General features: G+C 41.7%; 1 protein-coding gene across 1 annotated transcript in view; it reads right to left on the bottom strand.

Moving 5' to 3' along the window:
* The window catches only part of pkd1a (polycystic kidney disease 1a), a 136,910-nt gene extending 119,590 nt beyond the window's left edge, over positions 1-17,320 (bottom strand). Inside the window, exon 1 of the mRNA XM_084084611.1 lies at positions 16,819-17,320. Within this exon, the coding sequence (XP_083940737.1) occupies positions 16,819-17,117 (299 nt within the window). The 5' untranslated portion in view covers positions 17,118-17,320. The remainder of the gene's footprint in view (positions 1-16,818) is intronic.
* Between the last annotated feature and the right edge of the window lie 2,325 nt (positions 17,321-19,645).

Raw genomic sequence — 19,645 nt, 5'->3', positions numbered from 1 at the left:
CAGTGATGCCCAGACTTCCAGCATTTAACATGGGAGGCAGCCACACACCAAACATGATTCTTCTAATTACATTGTTTACTGTTCATTCACACAACTTATTTAAAAGAATGGTGAAAAAAATATAACTTTAAAGGGGCTACACCATGAATTTCATTTTTTTTAGGTTTTTAGTATTTTTTGGGCTCCCCAGTGTCTCTTGTACCCATTTTTTTTTTTTTTTTTTAACATTCAGTCATTCATGCTCATTTCATGGATTTCCTGAATGGGCGTGTCTGAACAGGCCATTTCAGAATGGCTGTGCAAGTGATGTCACTTGCACTGATTTTGCATTGACGATGGCCAGACAGAATTGCTCAGTAGCTCCCCCCTGCCCAATAGGACGTTTTGGTATTGCAGCTGAAAAAGCTTGGAATGACAGACAGTCAGATTGTGAGAAAAAATATCTGGATGTTTTTTAGGCTTACAACCTGTTTAAAACGTATTAGGGGGCAATATTTATATATAATATATATATTTTTAATTCATGGTGTAGCCCCTTTAACTAGCGATTTTTATATTGTCAAAACAATTTTATGAATATGACTGAGAATCAACTATTTATTTCTTCAAAAATAGTACACTCTTTGGAAAACTATAAGGGCTTTATTTTTCTTTTGCAAAGTGCCAAATGTAGGTAGGTCCCTAATTAATGCTGCTTTGCTCAATATTTTTGATAGTCACACAGCCTGAGAATAATTTGTGCTGTATGAAAGGTTGAGACATATTTAAGACTTAAAGCTACTGAATACGTGCATGCACCCCCTCTGTCCATGTTGCGTTTTATTGCATCCTTTCTAAAGCATGATGACTCTAAGCTCCTCCTAAATGGGCATTCACACCAGACGCGATGCTGGTGGTGAAGTTACAGGAGTGCATATGATGTGTGATATGCAATGTAAGCTTACCATAAACATAATAATCATTGTTTTTCTATCAATTAATCAACCTGTGATCCCTTCATTTCAAGGAGAATTAAAAAAAGTTCTTGCATGCCTTCATGGTGAATGAAGAATCCACAAATGGAATAAATACTTGATTAATTGTAGTTAACCCATTTAGACCTCAGGCCGATTCTAAAAACGCCTTCTAAATCCTGACCTAAGTTTTCTGAAAAACAAATATTTATTGATTAAAAAAATAAAAATAAATGTATGTTGCTATAGAGACACACGGCCGGAAACGGAAGGCCTACAAATTCACGCCCACTTTTGACACTCGGGGTCCGTTAGAACGATGAACTGCAGCTCTCAATGCAATCTCTATGAGAGGCATTGTAAAATACCGTAATTTCACTGGTTAACTACTGAGGCAGTAGCGATTTTTTTTGTGTTCTAATAAACTATCCCATTTGTTTAATTTGTCCTTTTTAATGTCCCATATCTGTCATCTCGATATACTACCCACAATATACTATAATATACTCCATCAGTATGTCAAAACCGCTAGCATCGGAGATCTATAGTTTAAGTGGTCGCACGGTATATACGTCACGGACGCATCCCTTGAGGTTTTCAATACCCAGAAAACTGGCGAAAGTGTCCGTTTTCAATATGTTTTGGTCATTATCTCTGGAACAGAAGGTCCAATCTGCTCAATTCAAAGCTTGTTGGATGCGTGACTTTGAGGACATTAAGCACGCAATGACACATTTTCGGGTTATTTTTTTTTAGGGGAGGCGAGATCTTAGTTGGGCAGGCGACCGCCTGTCCTGTCTCTACAGCGAACGGGTGGGGAGAGAGTCAGCGCACTGAAGTCAAGGCACAGACTACTGTGTTGTTGACACGGATGCACGCTTATGAGAAACAACAAAAATAAAACCTGGCAAAACAGTTGTGTGCATTAGCGCAAGATGAGGATAAATGAAACATTCAGTCTAAATGTCCAGTAATTCGCAACTACTACCACTACTTTTGCATTTGAAACTTTAAATTTCTCTAAATATTATAAACTCTCAGGACAGCCTAAGTACAAATATAAATATAGCTGCAAGCAGCAATGAGCGGTTTCGAGAATAATGGCAGACTGGCAGACTGGCAGACTGTGACAGAGTGGCAGACTGGCAGACTGGCAGACTGTGACAGAGTGGCAGACTGGCAGACTGTGACAGAGTGGCAGACTGGCAGACTGGCAGACTGTGACAGACTGTGGCAGACTGGCAGACAGACAGACTGGCAGACTGGCAGACTGGCAGACAGACAGACAGTGACAGACTGGCAGACTGGCAGACTGTGACAGAGTGGCAGACTGGCAGACTGTGACAGAGTGGCAGACTGGCACACTGGCAGACTGTGACAGAGTGGCAGACAGACAGACAGACAGACAGACAGAAAGACAGACAGACAGACAGACAGACAGACTGTGACAGAGTGGCAGAGTGGCAGACTGGCAGACAGACAGACTGTGACAGAGTGGCAGACTGGCAGACTGGCAGACTGTGACAGACTGGCAGACTGTGACAGAGTGGCAGACTGTAAAAGAGTGGCAGACTGGCAGACTGGCAGACTGGCAGACTGTGACAGAGTGGCAGACTGGCAGACTGTGATAGACTGGCAGACTGGCAGACTGGCATACTGTGACAGAGTGGCAGACTGGCAGACTGTGGCAGACTGTGACAGAGTGGCAGACTGGCAGACTGTGACAGAGTGGCAGACTGGCAGACTGGCAGACAGACAGACAGTGACAGAGTGGCAGACTGGCAGACTGGAAGACAGACAGACAGTGACAGAGTGGCAGACTGGCAGACAGACAGACTGTGACAGAGTGACAGAGTGACAGAGTGACAGAGTGACAGAGTGGCAGACTGGCAGACTGGCAGACAGACAGACAGTGACAGAGTGGCAGACTGGCAGACAGACAGACAGTGACAGACTGGCAGACTGGCAGACAGACAGACAAACAGTGACAGAGTGAGTGAGAGAGACAGACAGAGAGAGAGAGAGAGAGAGAGAGAGAGAGAGAGAGAGAGAGAGAGAGAGAGAGAGAGAGAGGCAGTGAGAAAGAGAGGCAGTAAGAGAGAGAGCGAGAGAGAACAAGTGAACATGCATTAATTAACAAAGTCATGATTTTTGTTCAGTAAATTATATTTGGACCGGTTAAATTGGGGTTTGAACCAGGGACCTATAGACTTGTGGGTAGACAGTGTAAAGGATAAGGATAATTCCAGGTCCGTTCATGAAAGTCCTTGCGGTCTTGTTTCCAATGAGGGCCTGTGAGCAATTAGGGGTTAAGAGTCTTGCTCAGGGACAAATTTCATTTCATCGACACATTTGCTGGCCTGGCCTGGAATCGTACCTGGGGCAACCAAGGCCTCTGGCTCCCTAGGTGGGCTCACTAACCACTCAGCTATGGCCACAGTACAGACTGAGCCATTGGATAAACAGAATTGGATTTCATATGTGGTAAGTTATCATACAGCATGGGTTGCTTATTATATACATACAAGCTCATAACGCGTCACATTGTAGATCGGCTGTATGTGGTTACTGTAGGTGTTGTATTAATAATTACATCTGCAAAGTAACAAGTAACTAAAGCTGTCATCTGCTGTAATTGTAGTAGAGTAGAGTAGTAAAGTAAAAGTACCTAAAAATTGTACTGTGCATGTGGCAGGTGTGATTGGTGATGAGTGAGAGCAGGTGAGAGGGGTGGATCCAATCCATGGGAATTCCAAATGATGATCACCTGAACGCATTGTTGGGGACAGGGATCGAACCAGCGACCTATGGATTCACAGGCTGCCTCTCTTCTCATTGAGCTAAAGATATGGCCTCCCTGATGGTGTCTGTTGATATCTATAGCTTTTTCCGTCCTATAGGTTCTTCCGGTGTGAGATTGTAGATCAGCTATTTTCACAAGAAAGTATGTCATACATAAAAAACAACTACTCTCAAAAGCATTTCATGTTATTGTTTAAAAAATGTCTGAATTAACAGGGTCATGTTTTGTACAATGCAATTTAAATGTAAACTGTGACGAGTGGGGTTTGAACCATGGACCTCTGGCACATGAGACTAACAGTGTATTGATCAAGCTATTCAATGCACAGCCTTAGTCAGTGAAAAAGGAGAATCCAACAAAACAAAACAAGAGGGAATGAAGTACGTCATACATTGAAAATAACTACTATCAATAAGCATTTAATTTATCAATTGCATGTTTATTCATTGATACAGTCATGTTGTGTGTAATGCAATTGAGTTGAGGTCTGCATGAGGTGAAATTTGAACCGGCGACGCTCTGGTATCAAGGCAGATGATTAAGCCATTGGGCCAACAGACCCGAACTGATGAAAAAGGAGTTCACACACATGACACACTTTCACGCAAATTGCTCAGAAATACTGGATTTAAATGTTTTTCAAACTGCTCAAAATTGCAGACAATCTAAGGGCGGAGTTTACTGGTTAACAATTGCACATGCATTCATTGATACAGTCATGTTGTGTGCAATGCAATTATAATGAATTCTACATGAGGGATTCGAACCAGGAACCCTGTGGTTTCAAGGCAGATGATTAAGCCATTGGGCCAACAGACCTGTACTAGTGAAAAGGGAGTTCACACACATGACACACTTTCACGCAAATTGCTCAGAAATCCTTGGTTTAAATGTTTTTCAAACTGCTCAATATATTTCGGAATGGAAACTAGTGGAAAATAGTCGATCTACAAGCTCACAACGCGTTGCTATCTAAAAAGGTGTGAGATTGTAGATCGGCTATTTTCACAAGAAAGTATGTCATACATAAAAAAAAACTACTCTCAAAAGCATTTCGTGTTATTGTCTAAACATTGCACTTGTCTGAATTAACAGGGTCATGTTTTGTACAATGCAATTTAAATGTGAACTGTAATAAGTGGGATTCGAACCAGGGACCTTCGGCACATGAGACTCACACTCTACTGGTGGAGCTATCCAATACACAGCCTTAGACAGTGAAAAGGGAGAATCCAACAAAACAAAACAAAAGCGCGAATGAAGTACGTCATACATTGAAAATAACTACTTTCAAGTATGCATTTCTCGTCATCTTTAACAATTGCACATGTATTCATTGATATAGTCATGTTGTGTGCAATGCAATTATAATTAAGTCTACCTGAGGTGGGATTCGAACCGGCTACCCTATGGTTTCAAGGCAGATGATTAAGCGATCAAGCTATTGAACCAACACACCTGAACCTGTGAAAAAGGGCCTCAAACATGTATTTGACACAGTTTCATGCAAATTGCTCAGAAATCCTGGATTTAAATGTTTTTCAAACTGCTCAAAATTGCAGACAATCTAAGGGCAGAGCTTACTGGTCAAAGTGATACATGTGTTCCTCATGAGTCAAGGCACATGTGTAAGCAGGTTTAACGGCTGTCGGACAAACGAGGCATGACTTTTGCCTGTTTAAAGTTTGCATTTTCAAAAAATTGCTATAGCGCCCCCCTTTGACCAATTGGAGTAAGATTGGTTTCAGTGATACTTGGAAGGACCCTCTACAATATTGCAAAGTGTCAAACAAATGTGAGTCTGCATGTATGTGTTAGGGGCAGATGAATAATTTAAAAAAAGCTGCAATTTTCATTGGCTTATAAAAGCTTAACGTTTTCACTTATGGAAAATCCGCTAAGTTACGTCTGTCGGCATTGGTCCAAAGTTCATGTGTATACAGTTTCGTACAGATTGCTCATAAATCCCAGGAGGAGTAGGCTTTTTACTGCTTTTTACTGCTTTTCATAGAATTCGAAATGGTGGGAGATCTAAAGGTCAGAGGTCAAAAGTCAAACAGTGAAAGTTGTTAGGCATGAGGAGACGCATGTGTGTATCGAAGTTTCATGGCTGTAGGTCGAACAGGGCATGAGCTGTACCTGTTCAAAGTTGGCATGTTCAATTGAGTGCTACAGCGCCACCCTTTGGCCAATGGTTGTGAGTTTCGGGTTTTCGCCGTTTGGCATAGCCCTCTACCATATTGCCGAATTTCATAAGAAGTGACCAGGCGGTTAGGCCAGAACTGGCAAAAACGGCGGAAGAATAATAATAATAATAGTGAAAGTGTAGAGATGTAATAGGGTTCGAAGCCTTACAGGCTCTCGAAACCTAATTTATGAAAAGGCTACTATAGGCTACAGTGAAGTCGGACTGAATGACTGAAACGTTTTTTCTTTTTTTTAACTCTCTTGGTGATTATCTGGCACTGTAGTTGTGAATTATTAGCAAACTGGACTGGTCTCTACAGTGGGTACACCACTGGTCAGCGCTCGGCGCTCGTAAAGACAGTGATGTCACTGAAATGCGACAACTTGTCTGTCTGCCGTCTACCCTCTGCTGTGTTAACATTATGGGTAACTCGTTAAAGTGGCAAATTAAATGTGAAACACATCAACTATTAAGAAAACAAGAAGATATGTTGACAAAGACACTCCATACATTTGGAAACATATTTTTATTTAAATCAATATCGTCTCCAGTTAATGTAGGAATATTTTAAACGTAGGCTAACTCTCATGTCCTCTCATAGGGAATGCATTGAGAGCTGCAGTTCATCGTTCTAACGGACCCCGAGTAGCGGCGCAAATCCAAAAGTGGGCGTGAATTTGTAGGCCTTCCGTTTCCGGCCGTGTGTGTCTATATGCTGTTCATAGCAATAACTACCCCAAAAGGGGTTCCCGCATTGAAAGTTGGGTTCCCAGTCTAAATGGGTTAATAGGAGACAAAGTTTGATAGCAAAACTATATAAAATAAATTGGTTTATAAACTCTCGCACTATAACTCTTATGGTGCGTTCACACGGGCAGTTAAAAAGATACGGGCTACCATTCATTGTCAATGGAAGCCAGCGACATGAAGATACAAAGATACAGCCGACGTTTGTAGCTGTAGCTCTAGCGACAAAGATACAAAGCTCAAGTTGAGCAGGGTTCAACTTCCAGATACAAAGATACAAAACTACAACTGTAGCTCCGATGTCCGCACGTTTGATGACGTCAACGACCGCGTTGAGCAACACAGATACAAAGCGACACAGCGACAAAAGATGCTGTGGATTTTTGGATCTTTGTATCTGGCCCGTGTGAACACACCATTACAGTATACAGTACTCGTTAGTCCAAGTGTCATGTATCCAGTCATATGCACAGTACTTCCAAAACACACACATTTTCAGTCAAACTTTTTAAAACAATGCCAGATAAACAGTCTCATGCACAAACATGGAGCACGTTCCTCGTGAGGTCTGCATTCTGAGGTCTGAGTTCTTATTTTGTAATCAGGTGCATCCGCTTATCTGGGTATGATTAGTACATTACAGTAGTCAATTTGCTTATTCTTAAAGACTTGTACAATAGTCTCTCCAAACCCACTCGTTCAGTACAGTTCATCGTTGCAGGCCACTTGTCACTGACCATATGCACACTGTGGTCACTTTGCTCAAAATGTGAATAAGGTCAATTAGCATCTACATTGGCCCACTTGATTTGCCAATATGAGAACACGCACGCACGCACGCACGCACGCACGCACGCACGCACGCACGCACGCACACACACACACACACACACACACACACACACACACCCACACACAATACTATTTCTTTCTCTGTACACATGCCATTTTAGCAAAAAGGATTATGCCAGAATGATTGGATCGGCAACATGATATGTGTTCCAACTGTAATGACTACTGATAACCTACTGAAACAGTTTTGATTACAACTGCAATTATTTCAAATAGCTCCATGGGTATTGTTTTTGTTTGTGTGGGATGGGGGATGGCTGATTGAAGTAGTCTGACCTAGCCTCGCGTGGCCAGACAATATCACACGACACACTGGGCTAAAGTGCAATGCAATTTTGCAATGGCAGATTCGTCTGGAACCAGGCTAAGTCTGACCTGGCCTGAGTCAAACTAATTGGGCTAATTGGACTCAGAGTTAGGCACTGTGAGTCCAATTAGTTTGACCAGGTGAGACTATTCAACCATCACCCGGCCATCACACAGTTTTTGCTCAAGTCAGACCACTTGGGCAGTAATCAGCTGAGTGAAGCTGAAAACTGAATTTCCCTCTTAGGTTCAAATAGGTTATTATTATTATTAAGGTTTCGAGGCCTTTCTATAATGTGATGCACATGAGCTCGACAAAATATAAATAGACACAAATGTACTTGCATTATGTAAAGAATTATGCACAAAATATTATTTTTGATACAAACAATGCAGGTTACTTTCTAATAACATGAATACATTGATTTATGGCCAAAAACGTTACTGCAGATGAAGCATTTTCAAGAGCAAACTGTGGCAGCAATAGTACGAATAGGCTCTAACAAGCATAGCAGCCATATTGGAAAGAAATTGAGCCTCTTCCTTACTTCCTTCACAGGTGTTCCCAATTATTCTAATGAAGGCTCTGTTCCATTTAGTGTAGCACAGTGGTTCTCAAACCTTTTACTTTCAAGGACCCCCATAACTCTCAAGAGTTACACACCCGTAAGGGGTCATTTGGAACCCCCTCAAGGAACCATGAGGGTACCTGGTCCACACTTTAAGAACCACTGGTGTAGCATAGTGTGTCCAGTGAGCCAACATGCACAATATCAGCACCCTGGACTCTGTTTGACCTGAATGGTACAGAGCCTTCATTAGTATCATTGGTAAGAAGAGGCCCAATTTCTTTCCAATATGGCTGCTGTGCATAGAACCTATTGTAGTTAGAGCCAGTGATGCTTGTAGTCCAATTAAGTGGACAGATGATCAATCATAATTTCCATCCCAACATAAAATCAATACTTGGAACTATAGTGCTTATTAGATGTTACTTGATGTAAAACTATTTATTTTACCTGCAGGGGTCTCCTACTTTAGAAGGAATGGATAGATATCCCTGAGCTGTTGGGCTTGTTTACATTTCTGTCAGCCATCTTGGATGTTGACAAAATTATGTTGCAGTTACAACACCTGGCCACTGAATGGCAGTGTTGGGGTGACGCTGTAGCATCCCCTGTAGAGGCTAATATGCAACTCTGACATCAAAACCTATTCTTATAATAGAAAATGACATTTTAATAGCTGTCCACTGTAGTGACCAGTATGCGTGAAAGGGTAAAAGAGTATGGACAACTATGAGGAAATTATGGAAATGTGGACATTTATGTTAGTTCCATCCAGCTGTTCTCATATGAATGAAAACGATTCTAACGGTTATGCAAAATGATTGTGCCAGGCGTACCAATGTGATACGTACAGTACATGAGCAAAGGAACTGCAGCCACAACACTGTGTGACCAAATTCTGAAAACATGTCCATGAGTCAACCCCACTTTAAAATGTATCTCTGTGGCATTATTCTGACATCATTCCCCATGCATCAGACCCGGGCTTGTGGTTATACCACAAGCAAGCAAGCCGAGCATTAATACAATATTACTGATGTACCCAAACAGCCACATGGATTATCAACAGCAACCACAAAGGTCACTTTAATTATGTGATTTTGAAGTGAGCGGTTTACAGTCATTCACTTTCTCTTTCTATAACAAATAAACACAGTCAATTATGTTGGCAGTCTTTCTTTCAGGAAATCAGCCAGTCAGCCAGTCAGTCAGTCAGTCAGTCAGTCAGTCAGTCGGTCGGTCAGTCAGTCAGTCAGTCAGTCAGTGATTCAGCCAGGCAGTCAGTGACTCAGTCAGGCAGTCCAGTCAGTCGGTCAGCCGGTGACTCAGCCAAGCAGTCAGTCAGTTAGTCTATCTAGCACAAAAGTCTGCTTTTCTCTTGCTCAGTCTCTGTCTGAGTTAAGCCTGTGAGCACATGAGATCTAATTTAGTAGAAATATGCAACCAACTATGCCAGCGATGTACACATCCACACAAACATGCACACACGCATACACACAGGCACACAGGCACGCACACACACACACACACACACACACACACACACACACACACACACACACACACACAGACGCACACACACATTCATATGAGAAATGTGTGTGTGTGTGTGTGTGTGTGTGTGTGTGTGTGTGTGTGTGTGTGTGTGTGTGTGTGTGTGTGTGTGTGTGTGAGTAAGTGAGTAAGTGAAAAATGAAGGGAAAGCACCACAGAACTGGGTGTGAGCATTTTTCAATTTTGTCATCAGCAGAATGCAGTGTAGAAGAACAGGGAAGGTGTTTAAGCTTCAGAAACCACAGGTATGGTTAGATTACTTTACATGTACAGTATTTAATAACTGAGACAATTTTATCTATTACACACACACGCATGCACGCACGCACGCACGCACGCACGCACGCACGCACGCACGCACGCACGGCACGCACGCACGCACGCACACACACACACACACACACACACACACACACACACACACACACACACACACACACACACACGGAGAGACACTGGCCCTCTACAACTTTCTCTTTAGCTTGCAATCTCCATTCCCACTTTACTTGGTTAATAACGAACGAGAAAATCCTGCTGCAGTTAAATATTACTGACATACAGTACGCACTCACACAGATGTACACACACACACACACGCACACGCACACGCACACGCACACGCACGCACACACACACACACACACACACACACACACACACACACACACACACACACACTTCTACTAATTCTCTCTCTCTTTGTGTGTTTTTCTCTTTTCTCTCTGTCTTTGTGTCTGTCTGTGTGTCTGTCTGTCTGTCTAATTTATGATCCTCTGGAATGTCTGTGCTTCTGTGAGTGATGTCATTGGCTCCTATTGCTATGGTAACACAACAAGTCCTCCCTCACATATGGTCAGTAGATTCAGCCTTTCCTTTCCCAACTCATTAAACTCAAAGCGTGCGTTGGCGCGAGAGGGCGTGTGCACGAATGAGAGTGCGCGCGCGAGTGTGTTAACAGAATTTCCCTGGATGTACTGTATGGGTACTGTAGGTGGATGAGAAGGTCGGTTGGTTGACAACTCCCTACTGTATATAAAACAGATACAGAACGAGTGTGTGTGTGTGTGTGTGTGTGTGTGTGTGTGTGTGTGTGTGTGTGTGTGTGTGTGTGTGTGTGTGTGTGTGTGTGTGTGTGTGTGTGTGTGTGTGTGTGTGTGTGTGTGTGTGTGTGTGTCTAGGGGGGGGGGTTCTGGACTGTTTGACAGCTGGGAGGTCTCATGACCCAATAGAGTTCCAGAAACTGCTCCCTGTAAATACACTGCTTTCAAAAGTACATCATTGCCCCGGAGTGTGTTTGTGTGATTTGAGCTGTCATGGTAACAGCACAAAATGAATATGACGGTGAGGTGGAAGAGATGGAATCCGAGAATTGGTTTAAACTTTACAGCTACTGTGCACGCACGCACAGTCACATTTGTGTTTATATACCCATGTGGGGATGTCAAAAGCAAAAAATTGGCATCGTAAAAAAAATGGCATTTTTAAACCTGTTCCTAACAACAATATTAATCCCTACCCCTAACCCTGGCTATCGGGTCACCCTGACCCCACACAAGGTAGATGTTGACAGCTCCAATTATCCTTGCATCTCCACATGGATAATAACACACACACACACACACACACACACACACACACACACACACACACACACAGAAAATACGTGACATGCAACTCCATGGCAACCAATGTGGATTAAGCTTTATGCTCATGAAATGCTGTACCTAAAATGTCTAGACAAATGTCTAGACACTGTGTGTGTGTGTGTGTGTGTGTGTGTGTGTGTGTGTGTGTGTGTGTGTGTGTGTGTGTGTGTGTGTGTGTGTGTGTGTGTGTGTGTGTGTGTGTGTGTGTGTGTGTGTGTGTGTGTGTGTGTGTGTGTGTGTGTGTGAAATACTGTTGAGAGATATCAACAGGAGACATAGCCTCAGGTAGGATGGCTCTCAACAAACTAATCACACTGCTTTACTCCCAGAGGATGCACACATACACAGGCATGCATGCACACACAACATTACGCCTGTCACAATTATTACATAATCGCCTAATTGAAATTATTTTAGATAATCACAATCATTTTGCACAATCACCATAATCGTTTCTACTGTATGTTGAAAAAATGTTTATACATTTTAAAACATTTTCAAAAATAGCGGAAATAGCAGTTCTACAAGATTACAACGTGTCGCATCATGACACGGCGTATCGCCCTAGTCATAACAAGCATCGGTTAGCACTATTTGCACAGTAAGCCATGGCTAAGCAGTAAACTGATCTACAGTATAGTTAGTTGGACAGTTCCAACAGCATTGAGAGTTTCACGAATTATGTGTAAATTACTACTAATTACTACTACTGTGTTAAGGATAATTTATACTTTGTCACATGACCCTTTACGGTTCCATAAGTATGGAAAGGGCTGTACGACAATTTAAAGAACAACTGTTTCAACAAGTATCCAAAGGGCCATGTGACAAATTAGCCTTTAAGAGGATGTCTTTAATCAGATACAAATAATAGCATCTAGATGAGATACAAGTTCTTGTTGTCTAATTGAATCTAGTTGCTCTATTCAGCTAACATTGGCTCACCTCTTAGATTTAATTAACAACAAAAGTATAACATTTCCAGCAAATGCCAGGTGTAATTGATTTTTTTTTACCATTAACTTCTGAGATTAAAAATATAGCGGGATTACCTTTTGCTCTCTACTTCCAGTCTCCACAAACCCACATCTCATAATCTTCTTATAATGAATCATCTCATCATTATACAAAATATTTTGCATAGGGATAATAATTGCTTAGTACAGACTGACAGGGGCTGGGCCTAGTCTTTTTTTTAAAGTAACAAAAACAAGATACACGCATTGTGCCTTTGTCTTTGCTTCTTTATTTAATGGAGACAGTGGCAGTATCACTCAGCCTTTATTTGTCATAGATGAGGGGAGTGATAATTAGAGGTGTTAATCTTAAAATGTAATTTGATTAGATTCTACGATGCATTATGATGCGTCAACACTTTTTATATTACTTTGATTACTTTTTTACACAGTTACGCAAGCATTAACATCCATAAATCCTTCTGCACTTTACAAGTGTGCTGCCAGTAATATATATTTAAAAAAGGTTTTCATATAGAGGCTCCACTTCACCAACAAACTCTATGAGTACACAGTCAAATCCTCAGTGTTCATTTAACTCAGAGAGTGTACGAATATAACCAAATGGACCTGTGATGCCTCGTTGTAGATGGTGTAACTCACTGAAAACAGCAGATCCACCAGCTCACAACATGTCACATCGTGATTCGTGATGCTGGATGCATTTTAGCTGGGTGCGTTTTTATGACTTGTTGCTGATCTCAGCCAACCCTTGCTGGGCTCCATTTCATGAATGGTTCTGATGTCAGATGAATTATTTTGAAGCAGGTAGGGGCCTTTATAATCGATACATTTCCACACCTCTAGTGCTAAAGGGATTGAGGGTGATGAGCAGAGAGGGTGCACTAGGGCGTGTGCTGATTCGGCCTGACCTATGCCTGATGGTGTCACTGAATGGTGTCACTGTGAGTGACATGCTGCCAAACATGGTTGCTACAGATGATGGTTTAGTAGAATTCATCGCTGAAGAGACACTGGAGCTCACGACGGTGCAAAAGCCTCGCAACCTCAACTTTTGTTTTATTTAATAGCCTGTTCGATGCATGACAACACATTTCAAAGTGTGCAACAGCAACCAGAGCCAGCTTGCACAGACACACATAGCCACACACACACACACACACACACACACACACACACACACACACACACACACACACACACACACACACACACACACACACACACACACACACACACACACACACACACACACACACACACCACCACCACCACCACCACCATCATCAGAGTATTATTCATTTACAACATCTGTCCTGCCTGGTTGATGTATAAGAGATCCTCCCACCACATGAAGAAATAGTTGACAGCCAATCAAATTAAGAGCCAGCAGTGTTTACTCCTGCAAGTCACCTGCTAGAGAGGAAAAGACAAACTAGCCTGAAACCACCAGAACAGAACACTAGCCTGAAACCACAGAGAGAACAGAACTCTGCACACTAGCCTGAAACCACAGAAAGAATAGAACTCTGCGGCACAATTAACATAAAAACAACACAACAAAGCAAAAGATGATATTTTATCGTCTTTGATATTTTATTGTATCTTAGATGCACTGTTAGACTGGTGTGTTCATGTACCACTTTCAAGCATGTTTCATATTTCTGGACTACCAAATAAAGATAGAGATGACCGTTTATAAGTGAAAGTCCAAGAAATATCTTTCAGGAAGGATATGTACAATTTTGTTTAAGAACAGAACATAGAATATGAACTGTAACTTAAATAAATAAGGTATCAGCAATTAGTAAGCAATTAAAATGATAAAATGTAATTTTTGGTAGCATAAAGTTCAAGTAAAAAGCCCTGGTGGTGGGTGGCCACTTTAAACACTGGAGCTGGTCTAGAGCTGAAATACTACAGAATGTACTGTAACATGGTGTCAGTAACTCCGTTACAGTAAATCCGTTCAAAGACATTGCTTTTATCTAATTCAAAAGCAATGTGATCTTTTCGTTAGACTTCCTCAAACAAAAGAAAAAAAAGAAAAAGAAAAAATACCATGATAGTTTATAAAATGAAACTTATCACATGCTCTGCCTGGTCTATGGTAGCCATGGAACATTGCACCTGCTGCATTCCAACCATGGAATCAAAATTAATTAAAAGGATAAAATTAAATTATTGGGTTCATTGCATGGGTGAAATATTGTCTCAACCAGCAATGTAAAATGCAAGACTCCTTCAAAATGATCCAAAGCATTAAATTAAATTAATTGTAATTCCATGGTTGTCGAGTTGAGGAAGAGAGGCCCAATTCTAGAAACAATATAATCTCAGGCAGTCATCTCATTCAGTCTTCACCTACTAGGACGGATGATGCTTTCTAAACCTGTATGGAATGAGTTCTCTCTCCACTGACTGCATGATGTGTTTCTTATTAGCAGCAGGATTAGCAGAGGATTAGCAGAGTGCATAACCACTCTCACGGAAATACAGTTAAAGCGTCAACTAAATTAATTATGATCCTGCAACTGTAGGCCTGAATACCATGTTTGTTTGTTTGTTTGCTTTCATTCCACTCCCTGAAAGCCTTGCTACCTCACCTGTGACTTACAGCAGCATGTCAGAGTGGCTCAGCAGATGCAGGCCATCATTCTTAAATAACTTACAATTGAAGCATTTTTCAAACAAAGGCAAACAATGTCACACTTTTGGTTATGATAGTTTTCAGTTCAGTTTTCATTTGTGCATCTTAATTCACTTTTGAAAGACTGATGTAAACAGTATTATTTCCTGGGTCTATTTTTTAAGTTTTTAAAAATGAGAACTGCACATTTTCATAATCAAACCTTTAAGGATATTTTATGTAAAATAAAAAGTTACATTTTGGTGGGGGTGAATAATTGATAACATATGGCGTCCGTCTGCTCAAGAACAGAATGTTCTTTCTCCACGAGGCAGCAGTCAAATCTGCGCCACAGACCATTTCAGGCCACTTTAACAAGTCGACTTTTCTCCTGACAAACTACACAACCACTCAGTTATCTGACACAGCTTCTATTCTGCTTTTTCCCTATTACTCCACCTATTTATCCCTCTCTCTCTTGCTCTGGCTCTGGCTCTGGCTCTCTCTCTGGCTCTCTCTCTGGCTCTCTCTCTCTCTCTCTCTCTCTCTCTCTCTCTCTCTCTCTCTCTCTCTCTCTCTCTTTCTCTCTCTCTCTCTCTCACATACACACACACACACACACACGTCATTGGGCTGCAAGTTCTCCCACAAAATTGGTCAGGCCATAGCCTAAGCCTATGACAATATAGTGAGCCACACAAAAGTCTAAGCTATACAGCCTTTTCTCTCAAATGCACACTAAAATAGCCTACTATAGGTAGCCTACAAAATTGAACTATTGTTGCAAGCTTGCAACGTGTTACAAATCTATACATTTATTTAAGATTTCATACACAAAACACAGAATATGGTCATAATTCTGTATTATGCATTATATGTATTTTGGGGTATTTAGTTGGGCCTAATACTGCTATTGAAGGCCCAATCCACTCTAAAAACTTGTAGGCCAAGCTAGACAAATAAATATTGAAATTATGCAATTCAACACTAACAAATTATGTCCTCCAGAACAACAATAACAACAACAATCCAAGAACAACAACAAAATGAAATTAATTACAAATTAAACGACCTATGCACAGGTGAAAGTCACAGCTTAAATAAAGTTGAATCTAAATACTCCATCGCCACAGCTCGTACCACTGAGAAAAATAGCCTGTTATTATAAGAGCGTCCAGTCGGTGACTGTAACTTACAGCAGGTTCTCAAACGTTTTCATGTCAAGGACTCCCAAATGTATATATATTTGGTCGCGGACCCCCATCTGAAAATGTTTTGTGCCAGGGGCCGCCAGAAAAGAAGATTTATTTTAAGAAAATTCAAAATGATTCCAAATTTTCCAAACATATTCAAGATTATAATTATTTATTTATTTTTCAAAAATAGCAGAGGTAGCCTACAAGCTCACAGCGCGTCACTTCTTGCCGTGCTGCGAGCTTGTAGATCTGCTGTCAATAGCCACCACATATACATGGATAAAGTGGTTAAAATGATTGTGATGCTATGTAAACTACTTTTGCTGGGGACCCCCCTGGAACCACCCTAAAGGACCCCTGGGGGTCCCCGGACCCCACTTTGAGAACCAATGACTTACAGCACGTTGGTGGACAGCGGGACGTCCGTGGCCGCGGGGGCCCGTTCCAGACCCAGGTTGGAACAGTTGACGACGCAGGAGAACTGAGGTCCCACCGACAAACAGCTACAGTTGACGGGACACGGGCTGCAGCTCCTACCGCTGTCCTCCCCCTGCTGCTGCGGGCCGGTGGATCCCCATGCTTGGCCCTGGAGGCAGCCCAGTGTGAGGAGGAGGAGAGTGGCGGAGAAAAACACAAAGTTCGGGACGCAGACGCCATGTTTTCGCTTGGATAAAGTCTGTCCATTTCGACAAGGCATAGCTCACTCACATCTCATCGCCTCGGATGGTGCAAGTTCTCCGAATAGTGGAGAGACAAAAAACACCGCGTCCGTATGGACGCTTTTCATGTGAGAAAACTAAAAAGGGACGAACTTGTTTAAAAAACCGTTTTGTTCCGTTATATCTCTCCCCCAGCTTTTTCCGTTCAGAGGTCCCCCCGTTTTCTCTGGAATCTAACGGAGCTTCGCTCAACAAATCTTTTCAGGGAAAAAAAACTTTTTTGGAGAACTTCCTCTCTCCCTCCTCCTTTCACTTGATGCAGTACCTTGAGCAGCCACTGTCCTCTCCTCACTGATGTGCGCCTATTTAAATTACCCAATAGCCAATAGACTCTATTGAGTTCTATTATTATACAATTCCATATTATGTTATGAAGTAGTAATGTCTGTCATGTCTACTCTGACACCCCCCACACACACACGCACGGACGCGCGCGCGCGCACACACACACACACACACACACACACACACACACACACACACGCACGCACGCACGCACGCACGCGCGCACACACACACACACACACACACACACACACACACACACACACACACACACACACACACACACACACACACACACACCATGTAGTAGGGTCTTTGTCAGGTAAATTCAATTAGTGGAAGGAGAGATAATGTAGACATAATATTGGCTGTTGCAGGCATGAAACCTAAAAGCCTTTGGTTTTGGCTAGACTCTTCAATTCAGAGTTTAGGGCTAAAATCTGGTTTCTGATTACACATCTAGTTTAAAGCCATGTAAAAAGAGACATGTTCACTCCAGTGAACCAATATGTATACAGCAATGCCGGATATAGCCACACAGTTCATGGGAGTTAGCAGCATTAAACACTACTAGCAGCACAGTAGAGTTGCAGCAGACTAGATTGTTTGTGATGCACTCTGAAAAGGTAAGACATACCTGTGCAATCGACAAACACTTGACAGCATATGTAACATTTTTTTATGAATGAAATGTAAATTTGTACAATCTGTATAGTAGAGTATGTTAAGAGAGTATGTTAGAGTACAATATATAGCTTATACAAAGTTCAGGTAAAAAAAAATAGCTAAAAGTTCTGCTTGTGGTGATGCAGACTGGGGCACTCTGTCTTCAGGGACCCTGCTGAAGTCCCACATTGGTCCTTCTCTGTTGCCTTGCTCATCAATAAATATATATATTTTTTCACCTGAAGACAAAGTACCTCAGTATTCGTTTCCCTAGACAGTCTGCATCACCACAAGCAGAACTGAGTCTTTTTTGCTTTTATACAGTCTACGTAGGCCTATACCTACCTGTTTCACTGGAGAGCACCTTTCGAGAGAGCCACTGAACCCAGTCAGCGCTTCCTCCTTCGGTTTTACGGAAAGTATAATATTGATAACAAAGTCTGAAACTAGTACAGTAGGTGTAGATGTAGATCTGAAATTAATCAATATTGAGCAAAAAAATTAAAGATCTGCATGGCGTATTTCACGCCTAAAATGTATTGATCTTTTATAGACAAGCTGTCAGTGTTTACCCTCCCCAGCTGTCACCTCTCTCCTGGGGGGCACCACTACTGGCTTGCTCTGTCTGGAGCAGTGGGCTAACGCTGGTGAATCAGTGATATTAATATGTCTGTCTTTAAGAAACTCCTATCATGAATATAGCGTATATATATATACACAGATATGTTGAATCTTAACATTTCAAGGCAGGCATGGTGTCAGCAGAAGGCTTTAGCAGGCTTGGTGGAGTGCGATAAGATTGTGTGGCTGGTATATCTCAATAATGGATAAAGATCTAAAAAACGGTTTTGAGGAATCAAATCCCATCAGGGTGACAAAGGGCCCACATGTCAAAAAGGCTGGTTGTTGCTTTAAATACCACCCAAAAATAGTATAAATGCTCTTACTGTATGGCAAATGCTGGTAAAATCTGGTTTTCCTCATAGCGGCATGTTACTGTATGTAAGCTACACACCTGTAGGCTGCATATGATACCAATGTTCTAAAGAACATGTACTGTACACACACCTGCATTATGATGCTGCTATTGTTCACATGCAACACCATGTAATATGTACTTTCTACTACATACAGTACACTATATGTATCTTTGGATTATTTGACCTGTTTTTATCTTGTTTTTTCTTTTCTTTCCTGCTCTCACTTTACCGTTATCTGTTCTTACAGAAACTACAAAATGATGGAGCGTGCACAAAAAAAAGAATTTCACCTGTAAACCAGGGATGAGACCAAGCTGATTCTGATATCCGACAAGGTACTTTAGATGATATCAGTGATATTCAACTGACTGACTGCCTGTGGGCCAAATTCGGCCCCTTTGGAGATTTCTTGTGGCCCTGGAACATATTCCACATTCCAATGTAAAAGTAAATGTAAAAAATATATATTATTAGATGGCTGGTTGTACAGGTTGACTGTTTTTCACAACCGTTGACCAAAACTAGCTATATGGTTAATTAAGCCGCTCACATCAAGACATGTTGCCTGCTGTCCA

The sequence above is a fragment of the Gymnoscopelus microlampas genome (assembly GCF_963454915.1).
Source record: "Gymnoscopelus microlampas genome assembly, chromosome: 2".
Classification (NCBI taxonomy): Eukaryota; Metazoa; Chordata; class Actinopteri; order Myctophiformes; family Myctophidae; genus Gymnoscopelus; species Gymnoscopelus microlampas.
The sequence above is the reverse complement of the archived record's forward strand: the minus strand, read 5'-3'. Positions and strand labels throughout refer to the sequence as shown.